Consider the following 23,401-nt stretch of genomic DNA (forward strand, 5'->3'; position numbering starts at 1 on the left):
GTGAACAGTCCTTATTCTTTGCCTTGGCTGTTACTGCCCACCTCCCAGCCTGGGAACATACCTGTGTTTAGGCTTCAGGCCAAACATTTCATGATCAAACCTTTGGTTCATCTTTTTTTCCAAAAATGTATTTGCTAATGTTTGACCACAAATCTTCTTCATAAAATATTTAAATCGAGAAGAGAATAGCACATCAACAGGATATCCATAGTCTCCGACACGATTGAAGATCCAAGCCCCTCTTCTGGTGCTGAGGAAAACCTGAGGCATGGGGAAAAAATGTTTGTTTTTGCCATTCTCTGACTTATTTCTCTGAAGGAATGGGAACCCAGTTTCTTCATTAGTCTGACTTTTTAGTCCCTGGCAATATATATATTTTTAAATTTCCTGCCATTTTCTTGTCAAACACTAAGCTTACAATTATATTGGTGTAGTCACTGGCCAAGACTATGTCTTGCTCTGAACTACCAGTGCATTTCTGTTTAATGTCATTATGCCTCCCTGAAAAGCCCCCTATCCCCTTCATTCTCCAAAGCCTATTCATTTTTAAGATCCAGATCAAGTCTCCCTCCTCCATGAAGATACCACTGACCGTTCTGGCTGATAATTTTCTCTCCATCTTCTGAACTTCTCTAGCACTTGTCACCTGTCCAACTCATTTAAAATCATGGAACAGTAAAGCTGAAAGCAACTGGACATCATTTGATCTGAAATCTTCTGTCTTTTTTTTGCCTTTGACATTGTTTGCAGTATTAGAAAAAATGTATCATTTATATTGATATTTAATATTATATATTCTTATTTTTTATCTTTCCAAATGTGTTTTCTCCAAGGTGGGAGGTAGAGCATATACATCCTTTAGTCCCCAGCCTATCATCAGCATCACTTCCTTTTACTGAGAATTGTAACCTGTCAGTCACTGTACTAGGTCCTTTATCTATATTTTTATTTGATCAATACAACAACCTCTTGTAGTAGGTATTGTTATGTCCATTTTATGGATGAGAAGCGTGGAGAGGATGAATAACTTGCCTGAGATCATATAGCTACTAAATGATAGAGCTGAATTTCCAACCTAAGTCTAACTGACGCTGAAGCCTGTGCTTAAGTAATGTTTCATCATTTATTTAAGGGAAAAACTGAAGATTGCAAGTAGCACAACAGGGAACTGGTCTGTCTTTCTGTGTTATCTGCTGGCTAAAGGCCATGTAGTAAAAGTTTGGTATTCAACTACCTGGCAAAAGCATCACTTTCTCTATATTATAAAACTCGCTGGAGATATTTTCCAGGGTTGTAAGCTATATAAGTACATTGTTTTATGGTCTCTTGTCTAAGCCCTCATGTTAAAAGGTGACCTGTCTACAGAGGGATAATCATGTACTTCATATGTATATTCTCACCCATGGTGACCTTAACTGCTATCATAAATAAGCACTTTTACATGTCACCGTTGAAAGAGCCTGTGTGTAGTCTTAGAAATCAAATGGTTTTGTGTGCAGTGTGTATAACTTTTTAAATATAGGTTATGAGTAATGTAAATGCTCAGAGCTTCATTTAAAAAGTTCTCTATGTATAAAATAGTGGCAATAATACATAGGTCACAAAGCTTTCTCAGACACAACCACCTTACCTCCACCCGCTCTTCCTGCCTTGTTCTTTGGCAATTTACAATTCCTCAGTTTTTGTAAGGCCCAGCTCTTCTATAACTGACCATTTAACAAGCCAATGGTATTAAAGAAAGCTCATGCCTTCGGTCCCCACCACATACCTGGTACATTCTTTTATCATAGCACCCATACCCTTTATTGTTTATATACCTATTTCCTAATAAATGCTTGTTGAATTAATTCATGGAGTAATATATAAAATTAGTTTTGTGGTGATAGATGGGGATAGACCTGAGAAGAAGTGTTATTGAATGGAGTTTGTGGGTAAAGTTCATTTCACAAAGTTGTGGCATTAAACTTCTATTTGGGGTGGGATAGGGAGGGTGGGAGGGAGGGAGACACAAGAGGGAGGAGTTATGGGGATATATGTATATGTATAGCTGATTCACTTCGTTATACAACAGAAACTAACACACCACTGTAAAGCAATTATACTCCAATAAAGATGTTAAAAAAATAAATAAAAATAAATGCCAACCCTAAAAAAAAAAATAATAATTTTAAAACAATTTGTGGAAAAGCACAGCTTAATTAAAGTTACTGAAGAACAACCAGGCATTTACTTATTGCCAACAAAGTTATGATTCAATAAAGACGTGAATAACAAAATATATCAATGATGTCTTTTTCTAGGAATTTATAATTAAGATACTTTTTTCACAGCTCAAAAGCTATGATACAAAAAACAGAACAAATAAACCAAAAAACCTCAAAGACATAGAAATTCCTTTAGAGTAAATGTTATTCTGTGTTACCTAATTGTATGCAAAGGCTGGGGAGAGCTGCTTGCATGTGCTACAATGTGAATGCTTTTCATACTGATACCCATGTTGTCTGTAGAAGGATTAGACTTCTTTTATCCATTCGGGGACTGATGAAGAGTGAAGAGGAAAATTCCTCCAACATCCTATTAGTGAAAAGCTTTCAATGACTGAGTACACTTTCCTTCAGATAAGAGCATTATCACTTCTACTGGCCAACAGGTGATCCACACTCTGAATGCTGCATTCTAACAAGCTCTCCCAGCAATCACCTGGTCTTCTTCAGAGCCAGAGGCACACTCTGAAGAGACAGCTGAGTGAGATTATGAGCACAGTTTGTGGTCATGACCAAATTCCTTAGTGTGAGGCCAAGTGAATGATGGGAATCTAACTTGTAACCTTGGCTCCATCACATCATCAGTCAAAATGTTGCCAACTGAGGCAGTGAAACCAAGCCCTGCATTTGCCATTGGCACTGATGGGCTGCATGCAGCTATCCATACATTCTGCTGGGTCCACCTGCAGCTTCCTTGGTGAAGCAAAGTAAATAATTTACTAATTCAAACCTGCTTGGCTGTGTGGCTAATTTCCACAGCCAGATCGCCTCCAGAATTCCCAATGCCAATTATAATGACTCTCTTTCCGGTGAAACTCTCTGAATTCTTATAATCTCGACTATGGAAGTACTGTCCTTTGAACTTCTCAATTCCTACAAGAGAAGGGAAAATAATTATTGGGTGATGGTTTATCTGATATCACTTGTTAAATCATTCACTTTTTTGCAGTGTGTAGAGTTTATGCATATATTCTCTGTATGTTCTCCTTTTACTCAGGTGCACTGTTGCCTTTCTGAATATTTTGCCTGTTTCCTTTTCCCATCACCTCAGAGTGGAACCTTGTGATTTCCTTTTCATAAGTAGTCTGCTTAATTCAGGATCTGGTAGTATTTTGGACCTGTGGACTCAAATCCAAACTGCTTCAGAAAACCTCCATTCTCTTTTGTCTTTTCATCCTGTTTATTTTTTTTTATTGAAGTATAGTTGACATAATATTATATCAGTTTCTGATGTACAACATAGTAACTTGATATTTATATAGATTGTGCAACATACAACGTTATTACAATATTACAGTATTTTGACTATATTCCTTGTGCTGTATATTACAACCCTGTGACTGATTTATTTTATAACTGGTAGCTTGTATCTCTTAATCCTTTTCACCTATTTTGCCCATCCCCCACCCCCTCTTTTCATCATCTGTAAATACCTACTTCCATTCCAATTGGAGTATATATGTTCTTATATACTCTAAAGTATACATAGAGTGCTTTTTTCCCCAAAGAATGAAAATCCAGATCAAAGACTGTTAATCAAGCTCTTTCTTTAAGCTTTATTTTCTTCCTTAGAAACTCAATATTTCTGTTTCCGCAATTGCTAAAAAAGCCCTCATTCAGGTTGAAGAAGATGTGGTAAATATATACAATGGAATATTACTCAGCGATAAAAAAGAACAAAATAATGTCATTTGCAGCAACATGGATGGACCTAGAGATTGTCATACTGAGTGAAGTAAGTCAGAGAAAGACAAATATATGATATCACTTATATGTGGAATCTAAAAAAAAGGTACAAATGAACTTATTTACAAAACAGAAATAGACTCACAGAGGTAGAAAACAAACTTATGGTTACCAGGGGGGAAAGGTGGGGGGGGGACGCCTAAACTGGTAGACTGGGATTAACATATACACACGCTACTATATATAAAATAGGTAACTGGTAAGTACCTACTGTATAGCACAGGGAACTCTTCTTAGTACTCTGTAATGAGCTATATGAGAAAAGAATCTAAAAAAGAGTGGATATATGTATATGTATAATTAATTCACTTTGCTGTACAGCAGAAACTAACACAACATTTTAAATCAACTATTCTCCAATAAAAATTTAGGAAGAAAAAAGGCCTCATTCAATCTAATGCAGATCAACTTTTTATCCTTAAAAAAACTAAAATTATTGTGAAACTAAATATAGAGGCTTCTAATTTTCCTCTAGTCCCCGAAATTACTGTTATCTCTACGTCCTAAATAGCATTAATACAAGTTACCCCAACATCTTTCAGGAGAATATGCAGAATTAGGATAAGCCTTATTTCATCCCAAGGTAGGAATCACTCAGACAACAATCCTCCCATTCTTTAGGGATCAGGTCACAAGCATAGTTCCAGTGTCTTCCTTCCTTGTAGGCTACTTACCAGGGAAGCTTTCCAAGGGTAAATGAGCATTGGTGTGATGGCCAGTGCAAACCATAACTCCATCGAAGACATTCACCTCCTTTTTCCCTTCAGATACCGTGACAACCTCCCATTGGCCTGAAGTGGAGAAATCAGGCTGCTTCTTCACACTGCACACGGTGGTCTGAAAAGAAAAGGGGTAGCCATAGGGCACTATAACCACAGCCTAAATAGTGGACACCTTCCCTGACAGGACTCTCCTTGCAGAGGGTAAACAAAGGGCTGCTACCACATAACATGCCTCATGCAGGGGTATTTGACTTTCGTACTCCACAAATCAGAACTTTTTTGTTTGGGGCTGTGGTCAGAGTGAGAAAACTTCCATGAGGCAAAGCTAAATAAAACAGAGTTGGCAGACTAATGTTGCACTTTCCTCTGCTTCTAGAAAAGTGCAAATTACTAGTTCTCGTGGACCATACGTAGGACAATGTGATACTCGAATAAAGTTTGGGCTTCTCTTGTGCTTCTGAGACACTCCGTGCACGAAATGCCTATTCCTCCCCATACCCCGAGACATCCTGAGACCCTCTGATGCCTTCTTACCTCAAGTCCTGTTCTCACTGTCTGGCCTTAAACTTGTGACTGAGCTAGAGGGCTCCCTTTCCTAACAGAGTAGAGAAACATCTCAGTGGCTCATATTTTATGTAAATGAACCTCTCTGACTCCCATAAATGCCCATTTTACAAATAACTATAAAGAAAGAAGGTGTGAGATGGGATAGTCAGTGGCACAATTTTTAGCTTTAAAAAATAATAATAAATACAGGTTACTCTACCCAGCTTAAGGAAACATTAAAAATGTGTTCCTGTGCTTCTAGGGTTTATGACCATAATGTCTTCGTTGACTAATAGAGATACCCTTCTTGTATACGTGAGACATCCTATACTACTTATAGTTCCTCTCTATTATGTTCTTACTTTTACACAGGCTGGTGCTTCTGCCTGAATAATCCTTTTACTCTTTCTTCATTTGGAGAAACTCACCCTTCAACATTTAGCTTGGTATTATCTCCTCTAAGAAAACTTCCCTGGTGTCTGATGCCTCATGCCCTGATGGGCTGTGTCCCTCCTCTGAGCTGCAATGTATAGATTTCAGTGGCATTTATCACTCCAACTCTTCATTTTTATAATTATGTTTACAATGAAATTTCTCTTCATTTTTCTATCTCCTTAACTAGACCATAAAATCACTGTTTTTTTTTTTTTTTCTGTCTTCACTGCTTAGTATGGTAACAAACCTGTTCAATAAGTGTTTAAAGAAGTGAAGAGAAGGACCACTAGGCTGTAAATGATTGACTTTGGAAGTCGTCACTGGATATTGCCATTTTAATTTTGTCATTAAACAGAAAAAGGCATGATTTAGTAGAATGATCAGAAGGTAGAAGATTTGGGCTTTTTGCCAGCTGTCAGAAGTATTGATTCTTTTATGGTCATGGTTTAGAATGATAGGAATATCACAGAAGACTTTACAGCACGAAAGAACCCATGAAGTGATCTAGTACAATAATCTTGTTTTACAAATAAACTTAAGATACATCAACGTTGAAGAACTTACTTGGCTGAAGTCACAAGTTGATTAGTGGTAGAGCAAAGACTAGAACTCAAGGTTTTGCTTCCCAATTCAGTGTTCCTCCCTCTACGCCAGAGTTAACTTATTTGCTTCCTCATAAGTTTTCAATACCTACTTCACTGGGTTGTTGTGGTCACATAAATAATGCACTGGAAAGTACTTCAGAAAGTATAAAAGGGCTAAGCAGCAAGTTGTGGAAACAGAAGGTTTTAAAGTTCCCATACCTGTCAGTTCCCCTCATTGTTTTATTGTAATCAAATGATATAGAATGAAGGCAATGAAATGAAGGGGGCTTCCTGGATCTGCAGTCAAAATACATAGAAGAGGGACCTTTCCATGTATATTTTCAGACATAGAGAAGACATAGAGTAGAATCTGTCTGGATAGGATAGATACATGAGCATATCAAACCAATCTATACATAAGCACTGGTAAATGAGAAGAGTTATTCATTTACTTGAAACTCAGAACACAGAGATACACACGAAATTCCCTACCTTAAATCGAATGTACTTTAGAAGGTCAAATTCTTTGGCATACATCCTGAAATACTCCAGGACCTGGGAGTTGTGCATGTAGTTAGGATAGTGATCTGGGACGGGATAGTCACTGAAGCACATCATCTCCTTAGAAGTGTTGATGACCACTGACTTGTAAATACTGGCCCTTCCTTTTTCAGGTTCTTCCTGCAGTAAATAAAAAGCATTCATAGCACCTGAGAATTAACGTCATGGTTTATAAACAGCCAACAAACATTTGAAAATGTTTTCTGAAAAAAATGTCAGTTAAAAAACGTCCCCTCCCCACAGCCCTTCACATCTCCCAGTATTTGTGCCCTCATGCAGTCTCTTCCCCTTGAATCTAAGTTGTCTTTATGGCTTGCTTTTGACCAACAGCATGCAGTTGGAATGATACTGAATGGCTTCCAAGACTAAGTGATAGGTAGTCTTGCAGCTTCTGTCTGGGTCTCTTAGAAAGCTTGCTCTGGTGGAAGTCAGCAGCCACGTAAGAAGTCCAGCTACCCTGAGACCACCATCCTGTGAGGAAGCCTGAGCTGGCCACGTGAAGAGCATGTTTGGGATAGAAGGATGTGCAGCCAGCCCCCAGAAGGTCTAGTTATCCCAGCTGACGTTCTAAATATGTGAGCAGGGAGGTCATAGCACATGTCCAGTCTCAGCTGTCCCCTTATTGCTATGACATAAGACTCCAAGTGAGAACTGCCCATCTGAGTAATAGTCTTTTAAATAGTATGTATATTTCAAAGCCTTGGGAAGTTTCAAGGGTTTCATACACTTGCCACATTGTCCTCCAGGAAACACTGTACTAACTTACATCCTGTCCACTATGTGTTCCCATTGTACCTCGGTTTTACTAATTACAAAGACAATTACTCAGTGTTAACAAAAATGAGGTGAAATGAGATCTTAGTACAATGTTTTCTGGACAGCAATGTGACAAGAATATGAAACCCTTGCAACTTAACCTTTTAAAGAAAGATTCAGCATTGTAGACAAAGATTTATGTTAAAGGATGTTAATGATAGCATTATTTATAACATAAAAATGAAATAAGCTAAATGCCTGCAATATTGTGATTTATAGGAAATACATATTTGGTCATCCAGATGGTCAAAATATATTTCTCGTATATATTTGGTCTTTCTCCACAGTTCCTAGCTCAGAGCTCCCAAAACTCTCCTAATTTCCGAAGTGTTGAGAGTGATGAAAAGTACCCTTTGTTATGTTAATATGCTGACTTTTGGAAAGCAACTAAGGATGGGGGCTGGTTACCAATGGAGGAAACCCTGTATTTAGAGGTTTGTAACTTTCAGTTGCCTATCCCCTGATCTCTGGGGAGGGGACAGGGGCTGCAAGTTGAATCAATAGCCAATGCCCAGTGATTTCATCAATCATGCCTATGTCATGAAGCCTCTATAGTAACCTAAAAGAATAGGATTCAGGGAGCTTCCAGGTTGGTGGACCAAAGAGATTAGGGGAGAGCGGTGTGCCTGGAGAGGGTATGGAAGCTCAGTGTCCTTTTCCCTATGTATCTCTTTCATTTGCCTGTTCCTAAATTATATTCTTTTATAACAAACCGGTAACCTAGTGAGTAAATGGGTTTCCTGTGTTCTGTGAGCAAATTAATCAAACCCAGGGGGTGGGGGTGGGGGTGGTCGTGGGAATTTCTGATTTATAGTCAGTTGGTCAGAAATATAGGTAACAACCTGGATTTGAGACTGGCATCTGAAGTCCAAATCCAAGGAGGGGGTCGTTGGAACCTCCAATCTGTAGCTGGTTGTTCAGAAGCCCAGGTAATAACCAGAGCTTATTACTGGTGTCTGAAGTGGGGTTGAGGGACTCAGCCCTCCATCTGTGGAATCTGACGCTGTCTCTGGTTAGATAGGCATCAGAATTGAGTTGAATTCTTGGACATCCTGCTAGTGTTTGAGAATTGTTTGCTGGTGACTGGGGACCTTCCGCCACCCATGCACAAACACACACACATTGGAATTGGTCTCAGAACCATTTAATGCCCAACAAAATTCACTGTAATTTTGAGAACCACTGCTCCAGATCCTTGCTACCTAAAGTACGATCTGTGGACTAGCAGCAGGGGCATCACTTGGAAGATTGTTAGAAATGCAGAATCTCAGGCCCCATCCCAGACCTACTGAATCGGAATCTACCTTTTAACAAGATCCTCAAGTGTTTCAGATGCATCTGAAAGCAGAGAAGCATTGCTCTAGCTGATACCAAACCCCAGTTCACTGTTCTTTCCCCATCAATGTTAACTTCTTTGCTTCCTCAAAAACTTCTACTAACTACCTCATGGGGTTGTTGTAGTGATCACATAAAATAAAGCAGTATCTACCCAGATTGTTCTATTAGTCTGTCACCGAGATATCACAAACCATGACTTTTCAACTCTATTATATTTTTTTTAAATTGTTTTGATTATGGAAAATTACCTTAACCAATTTGGGCCCCCTCTTCTCTTTTTACTCCAGGAATAGATATTTGGATGCTGGCTATTATTGAACATTAAATGGCCACAAAGGAGAGTGTTCACTGGCTTTGCCCACATTAGAGATGACTTTCCTCCCATTTTTAGAGAAGAATTTTTCAGCTTCAGAATCCTGAATAGATCATTCCCATTTCTCTGCCCCATACTTCAAGATCTCATTCCCTTTGGCTGCTAATGGTGTTTTTACAAGTCTCTTCCAATCTATCCTACCTATTTCAACCAAAGTGTTCTTTCTAGGGTATGATTGTATCTCTGCCCTAATTAAAATTTTGGATGCTGCCCCATTTTCTCTAGTGTATATTTTTCAACTTAGGATTCAAAGACCTCCGTAATGTCTTATAGTCTATTCCTTATCTCCCCAACTAGATTGTAGGCCCCTTGACTTGTATTCATGATCTTTCCTACAGCATATAAAATTATAAATAGCACTTAGTAGATATTTAATAGATGTATGTTGAATTATATTGAGAAAGGTACATATAGAAAAAGGAAGTAAATTTATATAATGCATAACAAACTAATGAAATATATCAAAGTTCATTTAAAAACAATTGAATAAGATATTTTAATCTTATTCACAAAAATTTGTTGTAAGGAAAATTACAAAATAATATAAAACCAAATGCATAGAGATATTCATTTTATAGTATTTAAAATATCTATTAGTTAGAAACCACTTAAAATGCCCCCCTCCCCCAATAGGAAAAGGGTTTAGTAAATTATGGTATCTCAGTATGATGCAGAATTTACCTTCCACACCACTCCTTAAGTATCCTGCTAAATTCAAAGCAGATCCTGTCACCCCACTGCTTAATGGCTTCAACTGATTCCATTTGGAAAAGCAAATTTCTTATTTTGAAACTCAGCATATTTCACAATCTATCCCAATCCACCTTTGTATCTTCACTTAGTGCTCTCCTCAGTTAACTTCAAGCTTCTGAGTCATTAAATTGTTGTTGAAACATTCCAGACTCTTTCACAACTTTAAACTTTTGTAACACTACGGTACAGCTTCTTCATCTGGAAAATTCCTATCTATCATTCAAGAGTTACATCAAATGTCACTTCTTTGGAGAAATATTTCTTGTCCTCTCCACTGAGTTAAATGCCCCATTCAACCTCCAAGCTGCCAAAGCTCTCCGCTCATATTGCCATCAAGGCAGCTTAGAACACACGATATTCTGAATTTGTTTCTATGACTATGAGGTACCCAAAAGTAGGATTTGTGTCTTATTTTTTGTAGCTCTATCGTCAAAACAGTACCTCATATATAGTGGATGCTTAATAAATGCTTTGAAATGAATTATTGAGTGAATTATAGAGATTGAATTTGGAGATACTTAAAACTATGATTTTGAAACATTGAAAATGGCCTATGATATAACTTTAAGTGGAAAAAGTAATATGACAAAATGCAAGTCACATTCTAATCACCGAGTATATAATATTATGTATGCCTAGGGCAACTGTATACCTATGTCTACCCATATTTATATAATCACACATTGTATAATGTCTCCCCTGTTATACGAGTATATTTTATTTATTTTAAATCAATAAAACTTGAAAGTAGGAAAAACAAATTGATTTATTAAGGAGGTATGATTTTTTCTTTTATTTTTGTAGAAATGTTGTTTATACTACACCTTCATGTTAAAAACCTTCAGCAAACTAGGAATAGAGGGAAATATCTTTAATTTGATAAAGAACATCTACAAAATACCTGCAGCTAACAGCGTACTTCATAGTGAGAAAATGGACAATTTCCCCATAAAATTGAGAACAAGTTAAGGACAGCCTCTCTTACCACTTCTATTCAACACTGTACTAGAAATGCTAACTAATGTAATAAGATAAGAAATGGAAATAAAAGTATACAGCCTTGGAAGGAATAAATAAAATGATTTTTATTCACAGATGATATGACTGTAGAAAATCCCAAAGAATTAAAAAGAATTAAAAAAAAATTCCTGAAAGTAATAAGCAATTATAGTAGTGTTGTAGGATACAAGGTTAATATACAAGAGTCACTTACTTTCCCATATACCAGAAATGAAAAATTGGACTTTGAAATACAGTACCATTTATAATAACACCCCCCAAATTAAGTGCTTAGGAAAAATCTAACAAAATATGTATGAGACTTATATGCAGATACCATAAAACATAGAAGAAGGAAATCAAAGATATAAATAAATGGAAAGATATGCTGTGCTCATAGATTGGAAGACTCAGTATTGTTACGATGTCAGTTTTCTCAACTTGATTTGTAGATTCAACGCAATCCCAATCAACATACCAGCTAGCTATTTTGTAGATATTGACAAACTGATTCTAAAATTTATGTGGAAAGAAAAGAGGCTTAGAATAGCCAACTTTGACCTTAAGTGTGGACTGTGCATAGTGACTTTCTTGCAAAGAGTATAGTATGACAAGGGAGAAAAAAAGGAGCAACTTTACAGTGGCAAACCTTGATAAACAGCATCTCAAGCCAGGTCGGCAAGGTTAACATCAATCAATTGTGATAAGTTTGATAGTATGTACCATTGATAGGATGTGATAAGAATAGCACTTTACCTCCAAGGCCTTCCTCCCCAAAATTCATAACTCCAGTCTAACCATGATGAAAACATCAGGCAAATCCCATTTGAGGGACATTCTATAAAATACCTAACCAGTAATCTTCAAACCTGTCAGGGTCATCAAAAACAAGTCTGAGAAATTGTCACAGCCAAGAGGAGCCTAAGAGACATGACACCTACATGCATTGTGGTGTTCTGGATGGAAACACCTGGAACAGGAAAAGGCCATTAGGAAAAAAACCTAAGTAAATCTGAATAAAACATGGACTTCAATTTATAATAATATATCAGTACTGGTTCATTAATTAGGACAAATGTATCATACTAATGTAAGATGTTAATAATATCTGGGCATGGGGTGTATGGGAACTCCGTACTATCTTCCTAATGATTCTGTAAATCTAACACAGTTCTAAAATTCAAAGTTTATTTAAACATGTTGTTTGTATATAGAACGTTTTTTTAAAAAAATTAAATTAATGAGTGGTAGGGTCCTTTTAGAACCAAGATGTTTGAGGGGGCAAGGGTAGACACATTCCTAACTTTTAAATTCGACTTCATTCATTCATTCAGTAGATATTTCTGAAGTCCCTCTGTAATAAAAACACTATATTAATGCTAAAAAATACAAGTCTGTCCCTGTATTCCAAGGGTTCAAAGTTTAGTACAAGGAGTAGAGCCATGCTTTCCACAGCAGGTGTGTTGGGTTCACTGAGCTAAATGAATCACAGATCTTACCCCTGTGACAATAATCATATATTTGTATTCTTTTTCAAGCAACTAAGACAACAAAGTGTTATTGTGTGTCAACAAAAACCTTCAAGCCCTTCTAAACACCTGATTGGATCCTAGGTGGGGTTCATCACTGTCAACTCACTGCTTTATAAAAGAGAGTGAGGGCAGAGCAGTACTGGGTCAGTGAGTGGAAAAACAAGCTTCTGCTCCTGCATTTTAGTATTTCCTACCATCGGCGAATAATCTACCCTCTAGAGATGTATCTTGATTCTATTTCCTGCCTAAGCACATGACTCGCATTGAGTAGGAAATTCATATGAGAAAAGAGAGAACAAGGGACGTAGGGTAGTGTAATTGGAACTGAAGGGATTGGAGGCAATAGTAAGGGCAGAAGAAAGGAGAAAAATGACTCCCCTTCAGTGGGAGGAGTGAGAACAGTGTGGATCTTCTGTTCCTTTGACAGAGTCTCAGAATTCCGTGGGACAGAAGCTGTCTTAGGACTGTTGTTCTCAGCGTTGTCTTCACACTGGACTCATCTGGGGAACTCTAAAATACTAATGCCTGGTCCTTACTCCCAGAGACCCTGTTTTAATTGCTTCTTGTCTAATGTGTAGACAAGGTTGAGATCTGCTGGTAAGAGGTCATGTGGTGGCCCCGGAAAGCTCAGGGCACCAGAATTTATCCCATCCACCTCAGAAGTCCTTTCTCCATACATCCTTAGCTAAACTGCAGAATGCCTGAGGGCAGTGGCAGGAGGTTATATAACTCTGTGTCTCCACACCATCTAACACAGTCTAAGCTTCAGAAATGTTTGTTCAATGAACTGTTAGCGACTTTGTTTTAAAGATGCAATGTCATCCTCATTTATCACCTGGGAAACCTGGGGTAAAAGCTGAAGGGCAAAGGTTTCTATGTTGGCTGCACTTTAGAAATAACTAGTGGAGACCTTTATTGGCACCCAGGCCAATAAAACCAGAATCTGGATGGACTGATATCATTATTTGTTAAAGTTTGTTAAAGTTCCCCAAGTGATTGTTCAGTGTTGCAGCCAAAGCTGACAGCCACTGCTCTACAGTTACCCTCTTTTAAGTATTTTTGTATCCATTCAGTTGTCTTTTGGGGGGGGGGTTGATATATTTAAGGATTAAAAACACCCGTTCATCTAAGGGTGTTTATTACTTAATTTTATATTTTAAATTGAAATGTACTAAATATGCCCATTTTATATTATATTATATCCATATGGTACCTTTGTATCACATATACACTTTAGAACCTCACTACGTGAACTCTAGTTATCAGATCACCAGCATCAACATCACCTGGGGCTTTACCTGAAATATAGAATCTTGGCACCACCCCAGATTAATGAATCCGAATGTACACTTCAGCAAAAGCTCCAGGGATTCATGTGCACATTAAAGTTGGAGAAGCACTGCTTTGGTATGCTTTAAGGATTTTTAAAATTCAGATTGACTAAAGAATATTAAAAATTATTTCCCCTCAGCATTTCATAAGGGATTTATCATTTTAAGCTATTTCGTTCATAAAGTAATATTGCAGTATGAAAATTAAAGTGATATGTCTCACATTTCTACCGACTTTTCAGCATCAGTCTGGTCTAACTTTAATGAGGAGATCAAGAAGAAAGAAATTTATATTGAGTCCCTGAGACCTGTTACAAGAAAGAGAAAATGGAAGCCCTGAGTTGCCAGCGGCTTACTGGACACCCGGTAGCAATGGTGGAATTCCAAAGTGCTTGGGACGATCCTATATATGAAACCCCCAATGAATTACAGAAAATTTAGGGGGGGTAGGATGGGGGAGAGGAAGGCTCCAAATAACAAGCAAGGGGGTCACAGAAAAGCAGATCTGAGGCAATTCTTGAGGAAACCAGCATCAGCATGTAAAACATGTTTAATCTGCAATTAATGGATGTTTATAATACCTCAGGCTCCACAACTGTGTAACTGTGGAATATGTGAGAATGAAGGTCTCTATTTCCACAAGCATTCTAAGCAGCCACCCAAGATATTTTGCTTCTCTAGGATTCATTTATAAAACGTAAATATATTTGGTGCCTAATATATGCCAGGCATCCCCCGTGGCTCTAGAAATATAGTGGTGTTTGTGTGTGCATTTATAATATATGTAAAATATATGTATGTTGTATATAATGTAATAGACACAGATGTGGTCTGTCTTAACAGTAGTCAGAGCATTATGATGAAATATAGCTTATTTATTTTCAAGAAAGCAGTTTATAAGGTGCTGAAATTTTGCCAAGAGTATAATCAGAAAACACTCCAAATTGGGTCTTTAACAGAGAAGAAGTTTAAACCACTTTGGAAATAAAACCTGATAATCAGGTAGGATGGTGGACCCTTCACTAATTTCATGCCTGGTCAGTAGTTGCCAGACCTGGCTAGGATGCTTACCAGACACCAAATGTGTGGGCCACACTCTAGGCCTACTGAATAATAACTGATGTTTAGCAATTATTGTGCCACTGTTATTAGTGATGACATAAGTATTCATTCACTTAATCCCCACAGTAACTCTATGAAGTGGGTGCCAGTATTATCTCCTTCTTAAAGATGACAACACAGAGGTACAGAGAGGGTTAATGGTTTTCCCCAAGGTCACAGTAGGATTTGAACCCAGTCGTGCTCTTAACGTCTACACCATGTTGTGGCTGGATTTCAAAAGTAAAATTTCCTATTGATTACAAAATATTTATTAACAGTCTTTTCAGCCATGCCCAAGACTGACTATGACCGAGGCATGCATGGTGTGCTAAGGAGTATCCACCCTAGATCCGAATAGGGACGATTGTCAAATAGAGTTAGTCCCCAAGACGGAGCCCGGATGCAAAACAACTGTACTGCTGTTCTACTAAGGAATGCTATGAACGAATGGAACCACTTCTAAGTAGCTGGCCAGCACCGTGTTCGTTTTGCGAAATATGAAACAAATCTGGACATCTTAATACACTTAAAACACTGGATTAAAAAGTGAGTTGAGAAGCAAACCCAATGGATATTGCTTTGGAGATCAGTTAAGGAGGGTGATATTCTTTAACGTATAATAAGGTTAACTATCATTTAAGTAAGAAGATACCTTAACTGTTAGTAACAAGTTGTAGGGCTCGGTGTGCATATTAAAGCAGCTCAACTTTAAAACTGAGTCTGTGCAAGGACAAGAAAACCCAGTTGCAGGTGCCCTCTGCCCTTCTCTGAAGACGGGACTACTGCTTTGATTTCTCAAGTGAAGGAAAAGTGCAAAGCAAGGAAGGCAGCCAGATTTTATATCCTATTCAAGCACTAGAATCATTAGAGAATTGTTTAAAGAAGGAAGGAAGCAACGAAGGAAGGAAGGTAAGAAAGAAAAGAAAAAAAAACAGTAAGGTTAGAAGAGATTGAAAAGGGGGATTCCTGGAAGGAGTTGTTAGCAGTATTCTAGATCACTTACCGATGAACGCAGACCAAGAGCAACCACTTTACATGTCTGCCATTCTGCTACACCCCCCCATCAAGATTGTTACCCTTTCCTGGATAGCGGCAAAACTCATTAAAGACAGTGCCCAACTTGTGATTTTTTGACTTTACAATGGTTCAAAAGCAATACACATTCCATAGAAACCACACTTCGAATTTTGAATTTTGATCTTTTCCTGGGTTAGCGATATTTTGTAACATACTCTGGTGATGCTGGGCAGTGGCAGCTTCCAGTCAGCTGGAAGGATCAGGAGGGTAAACAACTGATAGACTTACAACCATTCTGCGCCCAAACAACCATTCTGTTTTTCATGTTCAATACAGCATTCAATAAATTGCATGAGCTATTCGACACTTTATTATAAAATAGGCTTTGTGTCAGATGATTTTGCCTGACTGTAGGCTAATGTAAGTGTTCTGAGCACGTTTAAGGTAGCCTAGGCTCAGCTATGGTGTTAGGTAGATTAGGTGTATTAAACACATTTGTAACAGGATATTTTCAATTTACGATGGGCTTATCAAGATGTAACCTCATTGTAAATCAAGGAAGATCTGTAAATGAAAATGATCTCTGTGCCATTTTCACAGACATCAGGGAAGGAAAAAATGAGTGATACCTGCGTCCCATTTTGCTGCCAGCATAGGGAAAGAGGACCTGCATAGAACCTGAGGTGATGGCTGCTGAGAGGAGGTCAGCAGGTTGAAGTCTGGCAGGTCTAATCACTGTGAAGCCCATTATACTTCCTGACACGAGGTAAAATATCTTATGCACCTAGTTACGGCGAGAGTTCCAAGTATTAAGGAACCAGATTTACCTGAAACCTCCACAGCCCTCCGATGTCATCAGTCCCTTCAAAGCAGACGGGCTCCAAGCCTTCTTCCAGGCAGCACTTGATAGACGTGAGCCCACTCGCTCCTCCCCCAATCACAGCGATTCTTTTCTTGGTCATGGTCTCCAGAGATCGTCACTGGGCTGTGTCAGTGTAACCTGTCCTAAAGAAAGGATGACAAAAGACAGAAAACACACATCAGTTAATACCTTTCTAAGAAGAGCTTGAACGTGGCATTTAGATAAATTCTGCAACAGCAGGTGCCTTTGGGGAACCCAGATTCCAGTGTCCTCGTGGACCACCGGGAACTACTACACCTTGGATGGGTGAGCCCTGTGCCTGGAAGACCCAGAGCTGAGAGCTCTGCTGCGGTGCCCGACCTCGCTGCCTTTGCCCCAACACTGGCAGATCCTTCAGTTTCGATCTGGAGGGCACTGCACTTTCAGCTCTTTGCAAAGAAATGTAAAGCAACAAAGTACAAACAGCAGCAATAGCCAATGTGGAGGGGCTGTTCAGCTCCACCTCCTTTCAGCCAACACACCACCCACTCCGCAGCACCCATTACCCCACAGAGGGGAGAAAACGTGGGCCAAACCTGCTCTGGGCAGAAAAAATTAACCCTATGCCCTCTCTGTTTTTCACCTGCAGTTGCCCGCACTCTCAGCTACTCTCAAGGGAGACCCTAGGGGCCGGAATCTCCATCACCCGCCCTTCCCATTCACTTTTAACTTCCTGGTGTTGTCTTATAGTGACAGACTCCTACTGGTGAAGGGAAACTGTCACCAACAACCCGAAGCAAGTCTTGCTCAAAAGCTTAAGCGGAGAACATGTCTTTCAGGAGATCTGTCAGAACACATCCCGGCCCCTCGTCCACCTCTCCAAGCGAACGCCCAACCCCACAAATCGGATCTTTGGTTCCGTGCTACGGGAAGAAATTTACTTTAAAATACCCATGCACTGAGGTGGGCGCTGGGGCACAGTGGGGAGTAAGGGGATTAAGTGTCCTACTTAGAGGAGCTTATAGTTTAGGAGAGAAGACTGATACACAAACAGATAATTTCAAAAAAATAAAAATACTGTAAAAAAGAACTTCCCTCACACAGCTATCTGTGTGATTACAAACACACAGCTACCCGTGTGATTACACTTTTAAAATGTAACAAAAATTTCAAATTATTCGGAAAAGACCAATGTAATGGATATAGGATTTCATACACTGGGTCAGAATCGGGGCTTATTCAACCCAGGAGTCTATTTTGACAGGTGTAAGGGGTTCTGGGAGAGCTGGGTTGTGACAGATGCCATGCATCTTTGTGCACCTCATACTACTCCCTGAGTCAACCTTGCTGAAGATGATTTGATGCCAATAATTCCAGCACTGGGTTTTGACTTACTAACATCACCCCAAAAGTATCCTTCCCAGACCAATCACTGTTTCTCAAGGGTTTACCTTACATGGTACAAAAGATACAATGGAAATGGACACATGTAATCCTCTCAGCAACCCCAAGAAGAACGTACTATCAACTACTTCTTTTGCAAGTAAGTGGAAAGGCAGGAAGGTACACCTGGCAGTCTGGCTTCAATCACTATATATACTGCTCCTTTATGAGGAGATTTTTACGTCTTTTTTAGCCACAAGTCCTTTGTCCATTTCTCAGCTATTGCATCCCCTCTCTTTGCCTAACTCCTGCCTTTACAGTTTACACTTTAGTTGAACTGCTTTTAGCTTTTGCCTTATTTCAACTACTTTAAAATATGTTTAAAAATAGATCTTTTGTTTGGGAAATCATTTGGCTCCATCAGGAGGTCTCCTGTTCAAAATACGGTCTGAATTACATGAACACACACACACACACATAAACACACACAGTGGGGAACACATGACATCAACATAGCTTAATGAGAGAATAAAGGGAAAGAAGCTTAAAGATGGAGTTATATATATTTCTCAGTAAAGTGTTTTTGTGTTTTGATGTGGTTCTGTCTTTTTGATATGGTTCTTATTATCAAAATGTCATTAATCTCTCAATAGTCATCGTAAGACAAGCTAATCAAAAAGTTTGTATTTTTCTTTAAAAAAAAGCTACTATTTACTTTTGTTCTGGATTCTCTTCTCACTTTTCTCCAGAAATCCCTTATTTAACTAGTGTCCTCACCGTCAAATACCATGAAATAGAATGTCTTTTGTCACCAAGTATCTTTTCTGCTGTCTAAGGCTACTTTCTCCTAGAAAGAAAAAGCGGGCGTTTGTTTTGTTTTGTTTTTTCCAGTTACCTAAATGCATCTCCCTTGAGATTTCAAAAATATTAACCTCTCTTCTTATCCCTCCCCAAGATTTATGGCAGTGGAAGGGCCACCGAATACTAAAGAACAAGAAGTTCTCATATAATCATCCTGTTTCCATTAGACCATGGTTTATTGGCTGTTGGAGAAGTTAGTGACTTCCTTTGAGTTAATGAGTTGCTGGACCACAAAAAGCCAAATCTGAGTCTGAGGGAGTTGATTGCAAGTCACCCAGAGATCCCAGAATTTGAGCTGGATGCAGCACCTGGATGGAATTTGGAGTTGTCTCCCTTGGGGTGGGGATGAGCATAACAGGAGAAGGATGAACACAGAATTCTAGTGGCTAGAGGGGTGTCAGACAATGCTAGCTCTTCATTAAAATCTGTTTTCCTCCTATTACAGCATTATAGGACTGTAGCTGGGATGGGGCTGCCCAAATAGCAACAGTATTTCCCAGTTTCCCTTGCAGCTGCACGTGGCCATATGACTAAGTTCTCACTAAGTTCTGTCTAACCCATTTAAAAGGCAATGGTTTTCCCTGGACTTCTGCTCACTCTTCTTTCCTGTAGTCTAGAATAATGATAACCAGAGAGACCTTTGGGAACTATGTATTAAAGTAGGTCCACCATCAGATTGCGGCCCTAAATGACTGGATCTTCTAATCTGGTTCTATTAATCTTGGACTCTTACATGAGAGATAAGTAAATTGCTATTTTGTTTGTGCTATTGAGTTTTTAATTTTGCTTTTTACAGCTGTTTAGACAACCCTAATTAATATTAGTATCAACATTCTTCGGACTTGTAACTTTTTAAAGACTGATATCTTTCATAAAAGTTTTCAGTTATAGGGTTTCCCTGGTGGTGCAGTGGTTAAGAATCCACCTGCCAGTGCAAGGGACACAGGTTCGAGCCCTGGTCCGGGAAGATCCCACATGCTGCGGAGCAACTAAGCCCATGTGCCACAAGTACCGAGCCTGTGTTCTACAGCCCGCAATCCACAACTACTGAGACCACGTGCCACAACTACTGAAGCCCACGCACCTAGAGCCCGTGCTCCACAACAAGAGAAGCCACCGTAATGAGAAGCCAGCGCACCACAGTGAAGAGTAGCCCCCACTCATTGCACCTAGTGAAAGCCCACGTGCAGCAACAAAGACCCAATGCAGCCAAAAATAAATAAATTAAGAAAAAAGATTTTCAGTTATAAATGTGAACTTATACTATAATAATACCTTTAAAAATAAAATTCTGAAAAGACTATTTTAATGCAACCATTTTACATATGGGAATTTTAACTTATAAATGAATTACTTGGATAATTTTGAATGTATTAGAGATGTCTATTATAGGAAAACTGATGAATACTTTTATAAACTGAATATTAATCTCTCCCTACTGAATCAGTTTTACAATTTCAGAACAATACAAGAATTACTTTTAAAACTTAATATTGTAAAATGTAATTTTAATGCTCTAGTACTTTGTGTTTTGTAATTACTTTTCCACTTGGCAAATATGTTTTATGTTGTTTTAAAATTACTTGTAAAATCTTTTAAACCTTGACTCAAATTTTCTCTGTTTAGGCTAACTGCAAATTTGCAAGTGAGTATATACAGGCTCAACTTTGACTAAAGTTTTTCTACGGACAAAAGGCAGGCAGAGGACATGGGGGGTGGGGGGAGGACCATAGGGTCCTGTTCCATTTCAGCTGTGCTTCCTGTGCATCCAGTGCTGCATGCCATGCTCTAACACACAAACACAAGTAATGGAAGAGCCTGTCCCTCGTGATTTTCAAAGATGATTGGAAATACAGAATATAAACCCATTAAAAAGCTTTAGAGATACTTAAAAATACCATAAAAACAAGAGGAAAATCTCCAATGAAGAAATGACTGGGTTCTAAAAAGTTAATCAATTTTAACAATTGTTGAAAATCAGAATACATTTTCCCATAGAACCAATGTCATTTTTTATGGTTAAGGCACTGGAAATATTGTAAAAACCAAATGAAGCTCAAAAGAAAATCAGTTAAAATTCTGGATCAGTAGGAATGGAAGTTTTGTGGTAACAGCTCATTCACATTGAGAAGAACAGCACTCATATCTGATGAGTCTCTGGGGGCTCTTGTCCTCCCATTCAGTCTTCAGGCACAGGGTCCTTCTTGTGGCCTGCACATCAGAGACAGTTGAGACTTGTCCTAGGGTGAGGACAGGGGAGATCATGAGAAGGAGATGATTCTAGGTATGGTTCAGAGCTAGAATGACTGTAATGATGGATGTGGAGCAGAGGCGTCATACAGAGAGTTTTCTTGTGCACTTTCCCAGCCAATATCCACCTCCAGAGGTAAACATTGTTTCCTTTTGTTTTTGTTTGTTTTTTATTACTGAGGTATAATTGACATGTAACATATTAGTTTCAGGTGTACAACACTTGTGCATCTGAATATTTGTATATTGTGAAATGAAAACCAAAATAAGTCTACTTAACATCTGATGCTTTTATTTGTTCTCAAACTTCATATAAATAGAATTACATAGTATATACTCTCTGTGCTTGGAATCGTTACACAATGTAGTGTTTTTAAGATTTATCCAGGTAGTTGTATGTATCAGTAGGTTGCTCTTTTTATTTGTATGAATCTATAATTTGTTTATCCATTCTCCTATTGATGAATATTTGGATTATTTCCACTTTTTGGTGTAATGAAGGTGTTTTATTCTTGAAGAAGTCCTTTTTGTGGACGTCTGCTCTCATTTTTCTTGTGTGCCTAAGAGTGCAATTGCTTGGTCATAGGGTAGGTTTATGTTTAACTTTAGTTGCAACTGCCAAAAAGTTTTCAAAAGAGGTGCCATTTTATACACTCACCTACAATATATAAAAGCTCCAGTAGCTTCATAGCCTCTCAGCACTTGGTACTGTTAGTCATTTTTGTGGGTGTGTGATATCGCATGGTGTTTTTGATTTGAATTTCCCTGATGACTTATGATGTTGAACGTCTTTCCATTTAATTTCTTGGCCATTTGTATATCTTCTTTGCAAAGTGTTTGTGAAAACGTTTAGCCTGTTTTTTAAAAGCTGAGTGGTCTTATTATTGAGTTGTAAGAGTTCTTTTTTTTTTTTTGCCGTACACGGGCCTCTCACTTTTGTGGCCTCTCCCGTTGTGGAGCACAGGCTCCGGACGCGCAGGCTCCGGACGCGCAGTCTCCGGAGGCGGCTCACGGGCCCAGCCGCTCCGCGGCATGTAGTATCTTCCCGGGCCGGGGCAAGAACCCGTGTAACCTGCATCGGTAGGCGGACTCTCAAACACTGCGCCACCAGGGAGGCCCCTGTAAGAGTTCTTTGTACAAGTTGGTTACAAATTCTTTGCAGATACATTTATTTCAAAATATTTATTTATTTTTGGCTGTGTTGGGTCTTCACTGCTTTGCGCGGGGGCTTTCTCTAGTTGCGGCGAGTGGGGGTTACTCTTTGTTGCCGTCAGCAGGCTTCTCATTGTGGTGGCTTCTCTTGCTGTGGAGCACAGGCTCTAGGCGCGTGGACTTAAGTTGTTGTGGCACGCAGGCTCAGTGCTTGTGGCTTGCAGGCTCTAGAGCGCAGGCTCCGTAACTGTGGCGCACGGGCTAAGTTGCTCTGTGACATGTGGGGTTTTCCCGGACACGGGCTCGAACCTGTGTCCCCTGCACTGGGAGACGGATTCCTTTTTTTTTTTTTTTTAATCTTTATTGGAGTATATTTGCTTTACAATGGTGTGTTAGTTTCTGCTTTATAACAAAGTGAATCAGTTATATATATACATATGTTCCCATATCTCTTCCCTCTTGCGTCTCCCTCCCTCCCACCCTCCCTATCCCACCCCTCTAGGTGGTCACAAAGCACCGAGCTGATCTCCCTGTGCTATGCGGCTGCTTCCCACTAGCTATCTATTTTACGTTTGGTAGTGTATATATGTCCATGCCTGTCTCTTGCTTTGTCACAGCTTACCCTTCCCCCTCCCCATATCGTCAAGTCCATTCTCTGGTAGGTCTGTGTCTTTATTCCTGTCTTACCCCTAGTTTCTTCAGGACACTTTTTTTCCTTAAATTCCATATATATGTGTTAGCATACAGTATTTGTCTTTCTCTTTCTTACTTCACTCTGTATGACAGACTCTAGTTC

The 23,401-nt window shown here is 39.0% G+C and overlaps 1 protein-coding gene across 1 annotated transcript in view; it reads right to left on the reverse strand.

Moving 5' to 3' along the window:
• Positions 1–17,080, reverse strand: part of LOC136120640 (flavin-containing monooxygenase 5) — a 28,327-nt gene extending 11,247 nt beyond the window's left edge. The window contains exons 1-5 of the mRNA XM_065874157.1: positions 16,946–17,080; positions 6,790–6,978; positions 4,685–4,847; positions 2,995–3,137; positions 62–261 (exon numbers count right to left, since the gene is read on the reverse strand). Coding sequence (XP_065730229.1) covers positions 62–261; positions 2,995–3,137; positions 4,685–4,847; positions 6,790–6,978; positions 16,946–17,080 — 830 coding nt within the window. The remainder of the gene's footprint in view (positions 1–61; positions 262–2,994; positions 3,138–4,684; positions 4,848–6,789; positions 6,979–16,945) is intronic.
• Between the last annotated feature and the right edge of the window lie 6,321 nt (positions 17,081–23,401).

Source organism: Phocoena phocoena, chromosome 1 (assembly GCF_963924675.1).
Source record: "Phocoena phocoena chromosome 1, mPhoPho1.1, whole genome shotgun sequence".
Classification (NCBI taxonomy): Eukaryota; Metazoa; Chordata; class Mammalia; order Artiodactyla; family Phocoenidae; genus Phocoena; species Phocoena phocoena.